Consider the following 12,604-nt stretch of genomic DNA (forward strand, 5'->3'; position numbering starts at 1 on the left):
AGTGTTCTTTCTCAAAGTAAATAAGAATTGAGGTGCCTCAAGTGAAAAAATGACGGTCTCACTGTTCAAGTGTACTGGAAAATCATGCCCAATTTTATTATCCGACCCTGATCCTGTACGTAGTTACAAAATTACACAACCTACACATGTATACGCACTTCTGCAGTACAACAATTCATTTAAAATTTCTCTCTTAAACTACATGTACAAAGACAATAAAACAATCAATCCAGATACGTTACAAGTACATTATATAGTACAAATTTATGAAGGATTATATCTAAGCTTCGGGGTATACACATATTGCACTCAGAATATATTAGAATGAACGATACATACATTTATTCTTTAAAATTCAACAGTAAAATCAGTGCCAGCAACAAAAGCAATATACAGGCTAAAATGTATAGTGACAAACGTTGTAGAGTATGTTTATCAAACATGATCAATAATTTGATACGGATTATGATTGTCCCTGTGGCTATTGAGAAAGATTGGATCTGCATGTAGAGTGCACTAAAAGAATAATAAAATTAACGGCTCTCAGTGGCCAATGTGCAGATGTTGTCACATTGGCGCATCAAATCCGTAAGGTGTTTTTGGCACCCAGACAGACAGATTACCATGAGAGGCTCAGTGGGCGTCACTCCACCGTACAGGTGGGGAAGTCATGTAAAGTGCCTTTCCCAGTGGCACAACGTCGGGCCACGGTGAGTATCGAACCCGGGACCTCTCGGTTCTGAGTCCAACGCTCTAATCATTGCGTCACCAACGCCACTAAAATATTTAAGTACAAAAGATTGTTACACAGAAAATGATTGAACTGCCACTGACTAATATTGTACATTGTAACAGAAAGCTCCAACTTTACGCTTGTATCTCACCATACCACAGTATATTTGTATGTAATTATGGCATGATTATACATGTTGTCATGATTAGTCAAAAACAATTATTATAGCTAATGTCACAAACTTGTCTGAAAAGAAAAAAAAACATGCAGAAATACATTTCTTTTTCAAATTTGACACTGTTGATATCCGAATCATTCAGATATGGCTTTAATTTGAAATCTGGAAAAAATGTACAGTATTGTATACATGTCTCAAGAAAGTGGACAAAGTTATTTTACATACATGTACACTATCACAACACCACAACATGGAAAACTAGCAAAAAAATGGCATATTTGCTACTGGCCAATACAATGTGTCATACACAATGTCATGTATACTCATCCAGTGTTGAAAACACACACAGTATCATGATGATTATTAATGATTATCATTTGCAACATTAGTGATTCAATCTATTTAACAGGTCTAAATTAAGTTCTTATGACTTTAAAGCTCAATTTCAGCTATAGAATATTGGCCACTCCATGATTATCTGGACCTGTTACTAAAAGAAAACGTTCTATCTATTGTCTGTCCACAAGGACTGTCATGTGGGTTTAACTTTTATCGATAACACTTAACACACACGCATGTATGATTTAATTTTTCTGCTCAAGAAATGATCACTGGTCACTTTTGATTTTAGAAAATCATCATCAAAACTTCAAAGACATCATGGTGCAAGCCCTTCACTTCTGAATCTGCTTATTTCATGATTTACTGTCAGTAGGGTTTCCCAGTAGAGAGCTATTTAGAGGATTATACTTTACACACTATTTCTGGCATCATATAGTGTACATAGCTGTAGAGATAGCTGTTGATAGCCTCCTGTGCAGGCCCTGAGCAGTGGCGTTTTAATACTGGGTTTTGTAGAATTGTTAACATGTCCTTTAAGGCCACACCAATTTAATTTGTTGGTTCTTTTGACTTGCAAAAAAAAATGGTTCTGAATCAACTAAAAATGCTCATATTTTGCCCCCAACAGTTGAGGAAAGTCCTTTTCTTCCTAGTTCCTATAGTTCTTCCATCTATCAATGCAGTGGTTTGATTAAAAGTTCAAAATTCATTGTTTAAATATCAACCCAGCCTTTTGTGCTGACTTCATGGCTTCCATTGTAGCATTTGGGGCTGTGTAAAGATGCCTAGAGTTTTTATTTTCATTATTTCGCCCTGTCACTTCATACTTTTTTATGAAAAAAATCAGAGAAACAAATTAGATCCGTGTGGCCTAACGTTAACACGTTTGTCTGGCCATCGTACAACGTTAGTAACCATCAGGTTTGTCCTATGATGGCCATTTGGTTCTACAATGGTCGGCAAAAGAACGCTTCAACAATTCTACAAAACTCAGTGTTAAAATGTCTACCACACTTGGAAGCCTGCACAGGAGGCTATCACCTTTGATATTTTGTGTCTGCTTAAACTTCAGGACCAATGTTAATCTAGAGAAAGTCACTCTAGTGGGAAATGTACAATACAGGTTCATAGTGATGTTCACTCATGATTAAAACTTATTCAAATTGATAAAAGAGCTTTCTTTTCTCACAGGTGATGACATCACCTTCCAAAACATCATTAAATGATATCTTGAAGTTATATCATAACCATGGTAACTAAAATGGTGGTCAGTAGATTTTCAAATATTTCAGTTCATATCACTAGACCTAGATAACGTTACATGTAAGTACTATTCTGACTTGGGGCTACAAACCAAAGTGAACCAAATTGAATTTGAAATTTATACATAGCATAATCCTACATGTACTTCAGATAATTGAGTGGTTGCTCTTTAGAACATTACAAGTTAGAATAGTTTTCTTTTAAATTATCAACAATCTATTCACATACATGTAGCTTGAAAGGGGTTAAACAATGAGATCCCATCTCACATAGAAAAATTCAATACTGTAGATCATTATTTTTTTGGCGGTACTATATTGAATTTTACTTCCATCTGTAGCGCAAACTTATTATTACAAATAATTTGCTTTCTTTTTTCTGCAGCTACCACCACTGCGGACATATACAATGTAGTTCCGTGAATATGTCCATTTTTCTCAGATCATGAAAGTGATTTACAGTATGCCTTTCACTAAACCGATCTAGATCTTACCTATAACACTATATACACAACCAACAGTTCACAGTATGTACATTTATTTATAACATCCTTATATTATCAATCCTAACAGAACACAAAATAGTAAATTCACCGTTCTTGATAGATACGATCTTAAAGGTATCCAATGCAATTTTATGGGGCAAAACAAAATACATCCTAGATGAGGAAATCTGTCTCATATTGATATTTATTGCCATTTGTTAGCACATTTTTGGCTAGAACCTGAGCCTATGGTACAAAACAAGCAACTGTTTTTACATTTTTTCCTCACAGATGTGCTATGGAATAATGTTGATTCAACTTACTTCTGAATAGAAATTGACTTTGAACATCCAATTTTGCTGCCCTGTAAATGTCTAATTGGATGCCTTTAAGTTTCAAATAAAATTTATATATCTACATCAAATTCAGATAACAGCTTAAGTTAAAGCTTTAACCACAGTGATTATGACTGTACTCAAGGTAAAAATACATAATTACATTTTGTTGAAACGTACATGCATCCGATACATAAATCTAAGTACCTTTTATTAAAACTAATGATTGATGTTAGTCTGGCTCCTCAGGCTTCTCCTCTGGGCTGGTTCTTCCTGTCCTGTGCTTGAGGACTGCGTCCCAGATGCGTAACTGTATCCCTCCCCTGTGTACAGTGTTGAGATGTTTTCATTAAGGTAAAGGGGCATATATTATATATAACATTTTGGCACCAAAAATTGGAATATTTTGTTTTGAAAGAATATTTGTGTGATTGTCATTTACTTCCACTTTTCAACATATTTGTGAAATTATCTCACATTTCTGACATTTATGGTTGACACTAGGCGCACTCAGTTTCTGGTGCCACCATAAACTACGTACCATGAGGTAAACAAACATGGCTGACAATTGTGTTTCAAGCTTTTAAACACACTCATATGGCGTCATATTTTGGCATCTATACTTCATGAATGGCATTTATTTGCAATGGAGTAGGGTTGATTCAACTTACTTTGTAAAGAAATGAACAGAAAATTGAACTTTTTGCATCACGCTAAAGTTACATAATGGGACCTGCATTTAACGTCCTATCTGAGGGATGTCCCTAACCAAAGCTACATGTGTACATATATGTACATGTGAAGTGCCTTTCAGAAGGGCAATTTTGGGGGAATTAGGTGGATTCAAACCCTTTTTTTAGCAATGTGCCATTGGGCAAAGTTGAAGATACATGCATGAGAATGATAGTCACTGTTTTCAGTCAAGTTTGATTAACCTACCTGAGGTTCAACTGCCTGAGGTCATCTCTAGTCATCAGCTCCAACACATCATGCAGGCTGTACTCTTCATCAAAAAACTGCAAAACAACACATAAATTCAGTAATAAACAATATTATGCAAACCTTTATATTTGATCAACCAGTGACTGTCCACAAACAAATTAAGGCCAACATACATAAATTATGAATTACTGGGATGCAGGTTTAACCTCTACCAGGCTTTTGTAGTGGCTGGAAAGAGTAAAAATTGGCCAAATAGACAGATTACAATGTACATGCCAGAGGAGTTGGTCCGTGCTTTCCAGAGTGGCAAACTATTCCCTTAGCATGGGCCAACTCCCCTGGCATCTATCTGTCTATTTGGCAAATTTCTACTCTTTCCAACCACTTCCCAAAGCTTGATAGAGACTACTATAGCTTGTGAATTGCATTCTATAACCTAAAACTGTAACAGTTGTGATACAGTGATACAGCTAGAAACTGTGGCAATTGGTAAGAGTCTTTGACAATAGAATTCGTTGACTCAATAAAATTTTGTCTAAAATTCAAATTGTAAATTCACAAGACTTGAACAGAATTTTGTTTAAAATTCAAACTGTAAATTCACAAGACTTGAATTAAAGAAGAAAAATAATGACAACACTATAATTATCAATGGCAAGTCATACATGTAAGTGTCAGACTTAAAACTGGAAATAAAAAAAATTAGAAAAGATATAGTTGTACTGACCCTGTCTGCCACCGCAGTGTCCAGCCCCAGGTCAGTCAACCATCTGTCCAGTTCTACATCTCTCTTGACCACTCTGCCTACACTGGTCACACTAATGCTGGCACTTCCAGCTGAGGAGTGCCGTGACCGCTCTCCTGTTGAATTAGCAAGCAGAACATAATGTGTCAGATTGTCTTGAGGTGCAACAAATAAAAAAAACTCCCCTCTTTTAAAATAAACAGTTACAAATCCCTACAATTCTTTCATTAGAATACAGAATGCCTGGCATTATTGGGATGAGGTAATGAATCGATATAGACTCACTAATTAATGTTGATGATGTAAACATCTTTTGTCTTGTCTAGACTTAATTTGCTATCATAAGTGCTTGATGTATTGGAACTTGCAGAGAACAGCTGTGACATTCATGAAAGTTTGTCTGTGTTGGTAATTACATGTTTTTAAAAGTTAAAACTCAAGAGAGAAATGTCCTCACCTACATGTAGAACTTTTGACCAGTCACTCTGGATTGCCTCAGTAGACCCAGTGTTGACGTCACACTTCAGAGGAGCCAGTTGTGACAAGTCTCACTGGGTCAGACCAGAGTGATTGGTCAAAGCTCTAGGTCAGAGCAATTCTCTCTTGTGTTGGAACAGAAGCTTTAAATTTGAGCACAAAACAGCAGCAGCTGTGTTTGCACATTCTACATTACAGTTACCATAGTGCAGGACATGTACAAATGAGTCTTTTCTTTGTGACTGACTAGCTTGATCTGAAGGAATTATGCACCAAAATTGTACCTATGTCTGATCAATGAGTAGGGAAACAAGATAAGTGTTACCTTCTGACTGTAGATGCCTGACCATCTGTTGCCTGTCCACCACCTGCATGTGTAACAACTCGTTGTACTGTCTCTCACTCTGCATCAGTTCCTCCAGCAGTCTGCCAACAAGATACACCACTTGTATTTAACATGGCAACTTTACGATTAACTATGTGAGTGAAGATCCATAACTCATATACAGCTAAAGTTTAGATTCTTTAATAACAGCACAACAGATAGTTCACCTCACTGTGTCATTATATGTGTATCCTGTAATCATAATATTACATGAAATTTTATATCAAAGTGTTATGGGACCACAAAAAAGTAACTCAAAGATGTTAATCTATATTAGATTATTTAAGATGTTTCAAGATGATTCATAATCATCATCTGTACTGATGAACAAATGATACCCCGGTAGTACAATTGTTCAGTAATCAGTACCAAGGACAGGGATGTTGGTTGTCCTTTAGTGTCCGTGATCAGTACCAAGGACATGACACAACACTGCCAGGGCTCGAAATTTATTTTTGGGAATAGGTGCACTGGTGCACCCAACCTAAAAAATTAGGTGCACAAAATCTTTTTTGAGTGCACCATATTAAACAAAACCTATCTGATCTTACTGCTCCTCTTCTGAGCTTGAATCTGAAGTGGGAGCTAACTTCAAAATCTTAAACAAGTACTTCAACAAAGATTTCATTATTTTCTGACACTTAGACGCCAACAATATCCTGCATACTATTGTACAGTTGATATTTACAAAAATACCTACAAAAATATTTGGGTGCACCAGTGCACCCACAGAAAGAAATCGGGTGCACAGATCCAAATTCGGGTGCACTAAGGTGCACATGCACCCAGTATTTCAAGCCCTGACTGCTTACCAAAAACTATTGGATTCTGAGTTAAGAACCCTAACAAGTCCACTTTGCTACCTTTGATGATTTTACCCACAGTAAGACTGTCGTACCTCCTGTTTTCCAACTGTAGCCTGCTGACCTGTTCCTGTAAGGCCAGCTGTGATGCCTGGTTAGCGAACATGACGTGGTGGTCGTGTGAGCGTGTGGAGCTCAGGGTGGACACTCCTGACGTGTTCCCACCCTCCTCTTCTGACGACGGTGCCATGGCCCCGTCAGGCTGGTGCTGCTGAGGGGGAGGGGGGTGTGGATGGGGATGGGGGTGGGGATGGACGGGTGCCGCCACAGCCGCTGATGATGATGATGGTGGTGGTGGTGGCGGGGCTCGGTTAGCATAGTCTGAAACAAAGGACGCGTACGTGGTTCATTATGCGGCACTTGTTACAAGGGAATTTAGTCTTACTTGTGGTTTTAATATAAGGTAAACAATGAATCTTACAAAAATTGAAACAACATTGGATAACGTCTCTATACGATAGGAGAGTTAACTTTTGATGTTGTGGCTGGGGTTTGGTAGGTTGGGGTTGGAGATATGAAGGTGAAGTTTTATAATGGCATTCTAGCGGGATTCTAAGCTACTGTAGAGGAACTTTATGGTTTGATATGTCTGTACATATAGTGGGCTTTCTAGGAATCTAAATAAAATGTAGGTCAAGGTATTTCACTATTAGCTAACACATGGTCACACACCAGGGATGTATTGCCACATATATACAATGTACCCTAAAAGGACGATATGCACGCCAAAAGAAATTACAGAACAACCAACACAAATAACAAATGAGGAAGGTATGAGATCTTTGACCTCTAGTGAGGGGTTGTGTGAATGAAAAAAAAGAATAAATCACACATCAAACTGTTATTTTTCCAACAATGAAACAAAACAAGATGACAGTGACATGTTTCTTTTTTAACCACACATCACCTGCTCCTAGCAGTGGAACTTGTTTAAGTTGATGTTGTCTGTACAGGGACAATAATCTGTAATCTGTAAGAATGTACATTCACAGATACATATAGGAGTCACTGACAAAACAAACAACATTTAACTTTTAAATTAGTATACCATTAAAAGAACATCACAGCATACATGTACATGACCTCCTTATTTGTACAGACCCTTTTTTGGCTTGTTGTTCTTAGAACTATTGACAACAGGACACAAGGGTAGGGGATTGTATTTTTTTCAGTGATGGCATGGACACATTAAAAGTCACAGGAATAGTGTGTGCAGGAATAGTGTTTGCAGGAATAGACAGTAAATACTGAGTGATCCTATAGACCCACCTGGGATGTATGTGATTGCCAGCTGCACAGCATTTCTCACCAGGTCATCCAGGGCAAACATCCAGTGAGGCTGGATATTGTGTTCCTTCAGAAGGTCAAACACCTGCGACCATCAAATACACCAAACCTCATGATCATACAAAGCATATTATATTGTACAATGTAAGTGTTGTCTTACTTGCTTCCTTTTCCCTTTTATTTACTAAAATGCAGGCAAAGCTAATACCATGCACAGCTCATAAAATTTTGCAACGTAGGGAGACAAAACTGCAATTAAATAGTTCAACAATGCAGCTCAAACTAAAAAGGTAGCAAACAAACATTTAACTCACAACATCCTGGAAGATGTAGAGAGCTATCTGAACCTCGTTCATAGCCTGGGAGTCAAACTCCAGTTGCTGCTTCATTGTGCCTGGAGATAGAAATTTTAAACAATTTTTATTATAATAACACGCGGCACTTTAATTCTGGACAGATACTCTAATTCCCGACTACCTCTTACTTTTCAAGTGTAGTGCAGAAATCTGCACAGATCTCTGCATCATCTGTGAAGATTTCTGCAGAAATATGCAGAAATACCCTGATCCCAAGGGAACTATCAATTTTATCTTAGACTGTCACAATATGGAATGTCAATTGTCCATGACAAAAACTATGCTTGAAAAGTGAGAGGTATTCTGGCATTTAGAGTATTTGTCTGGAATTATAGTGTTGCGTGTTTAATATGTTTTAATGTGCTCATGGCGACAAGCAATCAATTCAAAATATTATACTCTATACGCACATCTATAGTATGTGAATTTAAAGAGACTAACAATGACCTAATTGTAACATTTCTCATACAAAAATCTTACTGAATTTTCTCGATGTTATTCTTCTGTAACATAATAGTACAACAGGTGCATTTGCCATGCATGTAAATTATATTATTGTTATTAATCATACCTAGAGTTGTAGCATGTAAAAAGTCTGAAGCTCACCTATAGCCTTGGCCAGAATAGACCCCACCTGGTCCTTGATGTACTGTCTCAGACTTTCTATCAGGTAAACCAGGTGTGTCTGTGGATGAAGCACATCTTCAACTTCCCATTCTCACAAAATACATGACATTGTGCATGGTAATTATATAATGTTCTATACACTGCTGTATAGAACTTTTTTACTACGTATGTTTATATAAATATGTTTTAATCATGTCTCTATCCGAATTGTAAATGCATGATTATACGTATAAATATGTTTTAATCACGTCTCTATCCGAGTTGTAAAGGTCTTGAAGTAATTCAGCCATTTTGGCTGCAACGTTTGTGACAATGGTATATAAACAAACAATAAATAAGATGCAGAATAAATAAACCATTGATTATTACTATTATTATACACTTCACTGAGTGTACATTATATCATGTATTTGTTTGTTACTGACAAATTAACTGCAGCTGAAAGCTACATTTGTACATATAGCTACATACATCAATTGATTTAGTTTCAATTCAAACTGAATCTATGTAAACGTGCATGAACTAATCTAACATTTGACAGTGTAAAAAAATCTTGAAGCTCTAACCTTGGAAAGCCTGAGACTGGTGGCAGAGTCCTGTTCTATCCTGGCCAGCCAGCTTGTGCATACCTGAGAAACATGGATGAGGAAGATACAACAAATTGGTGTCCACCACAATATCATTAACATACACAGTACCATTGCAGGAAGATAAATCAAAATATTAATGCACTACAAAGCATATTAAGGCAAATGCTGTCTCCATTCTGGTTGATGGATCACAATTACAATCCAAAGAAATGATTAGAAGTAACTTAAAGACACTGCTACCATACCTTGTCCTCATCTTCTTCCAGTACTTTAACAAGAGTGGACCTTCTCTCACTCTCCTTTCTCAGGTTGTAGAATGGAGTAAGACCTGACCCTGCTAACAACATTATGACACCACAAACTTGCAACATTCTGTAAACCACACCACATGTACTTGTACTTAATTTATCATCAAAAAGGTAAAGTTACAGTAAAGGGTCCATCAACCCTTTGTGTTATAAAAAGTTGTAGCAACTCAATCATTATGATTTTTTTCATCAGTAACTGCTGCTAGTTTTGTTTGCACAAAAAATTCTTGATAAACAAGACAACTGATCCATTTCCTTCCCCCACCTATGGTGCATACATGTAGGGCAGTGCCCATCTGTTTCTGTAGCCCTTGGGCCACACAGTTGTGCAATCACTTCAGCAGAGGGCTAGTCATCCACTGGTAGTGGTGTGCGTTAAACTCCAACTTTCTCAAATACTGAGTGCTAAGCAGCGAAAAGAATATGTACCATTCTTTAAAAAAAAGGCTTTGGTATGACTTGACCTACGGTATGCAAGGCGAACACTCCCCACTTGGCAATTGCACCATGGATTATACTTGGTATCAAATTATAACGAGTAATGGCTATGATCTGCAACAAACCTGTGTTGTCATCTTGGAAGAACCTGGGCCTGTCCATGGCATCTGTGGACCCATCTGAGCTGCTTTGCAGTGGACTGGGGGTGCGCAGGTGACTGATGGAGGTGGGACTACTGTAAGAGCACAAACATTACTGTAACAGTAACCATGCAGGTCGTGTACATGTACAATATACAATGTACATATGCATGTAGACCTACAAAATACAAGGAATCTACTGTCATGGAAGAAACTTTAAACAACTACGTATTTCTAGAAGTCTGGCAAATTTGAACTAAATGTATGTAGTACTACATGTATAATATGTTGACTTCCTGATTTTCAACTTTTAGTGAATATAATGGTAAAACAGTACATGCCATTTGAAAGATCATGTTATCTTCTATACAAGGTTGCTTTCTACATTCACAACGTACAAATTTATTGACATGTTTGCCTTTAAGAATTGCATAGCCAGCAATGTGAAAGATTTATATAACACGTAGCTTTGTAGTATCCTATTTCTAATCTATGGTTCTAGTGGATGTGAGTTGTCATCTGCAATGTGTAAATTCCCCACCAAGGAATGGGGTTGCACCAAGAAATCAAAGGATTGAAATTATTGGAGCTGCTTTGGCAGAAGAATACAATCATGTAGCTCAAAATCAAGATCCAACAAAGAAAAGAAACATTCAGATGAATCAAGCAAGCTCACTGCAAGTAAAAGTTGAGTCCACAGCAGTCCACACCATTTCTACTCATTATTTCCTTTTACAACTCTCGACTTACCTGCCGTACACAAAATCAGAGGAGGAACCAGCAAATGTGTCACATCTAAATGGCAGGTCAATGAAAAAAAATAAATAAAACAAATCACAAACATAAACATCACAGAAAAAAAGGTGATACTGAACATGACATTTAAAGGCATCCAATGCAATTTCAGAGCAGCAAAACAAAAAAAAATATTCTGGATGATATTGACATTTACCGCCAGTTCTTAGCATGTTTTTCCTCTATTTTCATACTTGAAGTGTTTGTAATAGCCCCCAAACAAGCTATGTGAGGAGTCCCTTTATTTTTGGGTACCACCAATAAATAGCTAGAACCAGGAAACAAGCAATCGTTTTCTGTCAGCAACATCCCATTTTTGCCTTACTGAGATTGATTATGGTATGGGATATAGGCCTGATGCAACTTACAAAATGTACTACATGTTGTACATTAAAATGAATCACCAGAAAATTGACTTTGAAATAATGCAGTTTTACTACCCTGAAATTGCATTGGTTGCCTTTAACCTGCTATACATAGATAGAGCAAGACTGACAGAAAGAAAAGTGATAAATAAGACATCAAAAAGATGAGAAAAAAAAGGAATGTTTTTACATGGGCAAGGTGCAAGTGTACCAAGCTGTTGTCTTAACTACGAGGGGTGTTCAAAAAGTTCTCGGCCTCACCTAGAAAATAAATGTCAAACTCCTATTCTTTGGTATAGTTGTATACTATGACGTCTTACATCACTGCACACAAAAATTCAATTTTTTGTATTCATTAATGAGCACGTGACACCCCATGAAAATGGAGTGGGTGAGGGCAAATCACAAAATGGCCGCAAAAGAAGCGTGTGCTGTGATCAAGTGTATCGATAAAAAAGAAAGTCTCCTAAGGACATCCATGAGGACATGGTCAAGACACTTGGTGATGACTCCCCTTCTTATTTAAATATAAAGAACGGGGTTACTAGCTACAATCACGGCAAGGAGAGCACAAAAGATGAACATAGGTCAGGATGCCACAAGTCAGCACCACGGACAATCCAGTTGAGGCCATCCCCCACATGGTAGTAAATGACAGATGTGAGACTGTCCAACATGTAGCAGGTTCTTTGGCCTGTGTTATGACTCAGTTCACAATATTTTGTCGAACATCCTGGGGATGAACAAACTGTCTGCATGGTGGGTGCCTCGAATGTTTTTTGAACATCAGAACTTAAACAGGCTTGACATTTCAAGGAACGAATTCAGTCCAATTCATGCAGTTTCCTCAAAACATTTGTCACTCAAGATGAGCTGGGTTCACCACTTTCACCCCGAATCAAAACAACAGAGCAAACAATGGATGAAGAATTTTTCCCGCCCCCCAAAGAA

At 37.4% G+C, this 12,604-nt stretch overlaps 2 protein-coding genes across 11 annotated transcripts in view; both read right to left on the minus strand.

Annotated features, from left to right (window-relative positions):
- Positions 1 to 2,068: 2,068 nt before the first annotated feature.
- On the minus strand, positions 2,069 to 7,409 carry LOC109464507 (mitogen-activated protein kinase kinase kinase 5-like). The gene is made up of 6 exons (XM_019761514.1): positions 7,406 to 7,409; positions 6,783 to 7,068; positions 5,825 to 5,925; positions 5,005 to 5,138; positions 4,275 to 4,351; positions 2,069 to 3,658 (listed from the first exon to the last, which is right to left on the minus strand). Exons 1-6 carry the CDS (start codon positions 7,407 to 7,409, stop codon positions 3,568 to 3,570), a joined length of 693 nt encoding a protein of 230 aa, XP_019617073.1. The 3' UTR covers positions 2,069 to 3,567.
- Positions 7,410 to 7,475: 66 nt separating this feature from the next.
- LOC109464652 (mitogen-activated protein kinase kinase kinase 15-like) overlaps positions 7,476 to 12,604 on the minus strand; it is a 42,984-nt gene continuing 37,855 nt past the window's right edge. For 4 of the 10 annotated variants that reach the window (XM_019761672.1, XM_019761669.1, XM_019761667.1 and 1 more), the window contains 8 exons: positions 11,244 to 11,288; positions 10,479 to 10,588; positions 9,853 to 9,944; positions 9,584 to 9,646; positions 8,997 to 9,075; positions 8,349 to 8,428; positions 8,017 to 8,119; positions 7,477 to 7,717 (listed from right to left, as the gene is read on the minus strand). In XM_019761672.1, coding sequence (XP_019617231.1) covers positions 7,581 to 7,717; positions 8,017 to 8,119; positions 8,349 to 8,428; positions 8,997 to 9,075; positions 9,584 to 9,646; positions 9,853 to 9,944; positions 10,479 to 10,588; positions 11,244 to 11,288 — 709 coding nt within the window. In that variant the 3' untranslated portion in view covers positions 7,477 to 7,580. Of the gene's footprint in view, positions 7,718 to 8,016; positions 8,120 to 8,348; positions 8,429 to 8,996; positions 9,076 to 9,583; positions 9,647 to 9,852; positions 9,945 to 10,478; positions 10,589 to 11,243; positions 11,289 to 12,604 lie in introns of all 10 variants that reach the window. The other 6 variants (XM_019761671.1, XM_019761673.1, XM_019761675.1 and 3 more) reach the window with 3 other exon arrangements.

This window comes from Branchiostoma belcheri, unplaced genomic scaffold (assembly GCF_001625305.1).
Source record: "Branchiostoma belcheri isolate BF01 breed outbred unplaced genomic scaffold, Haploidv18h27 scaffold14, whole genome shotgun sequence".
NCBI classification, from domain to species: Eukaryota; Metazoa; Chordata; class Leptocardii; order Amphioxiformes; family Branchiostomatidae; genus Branchiostoma; species Branchiostoma belcheri.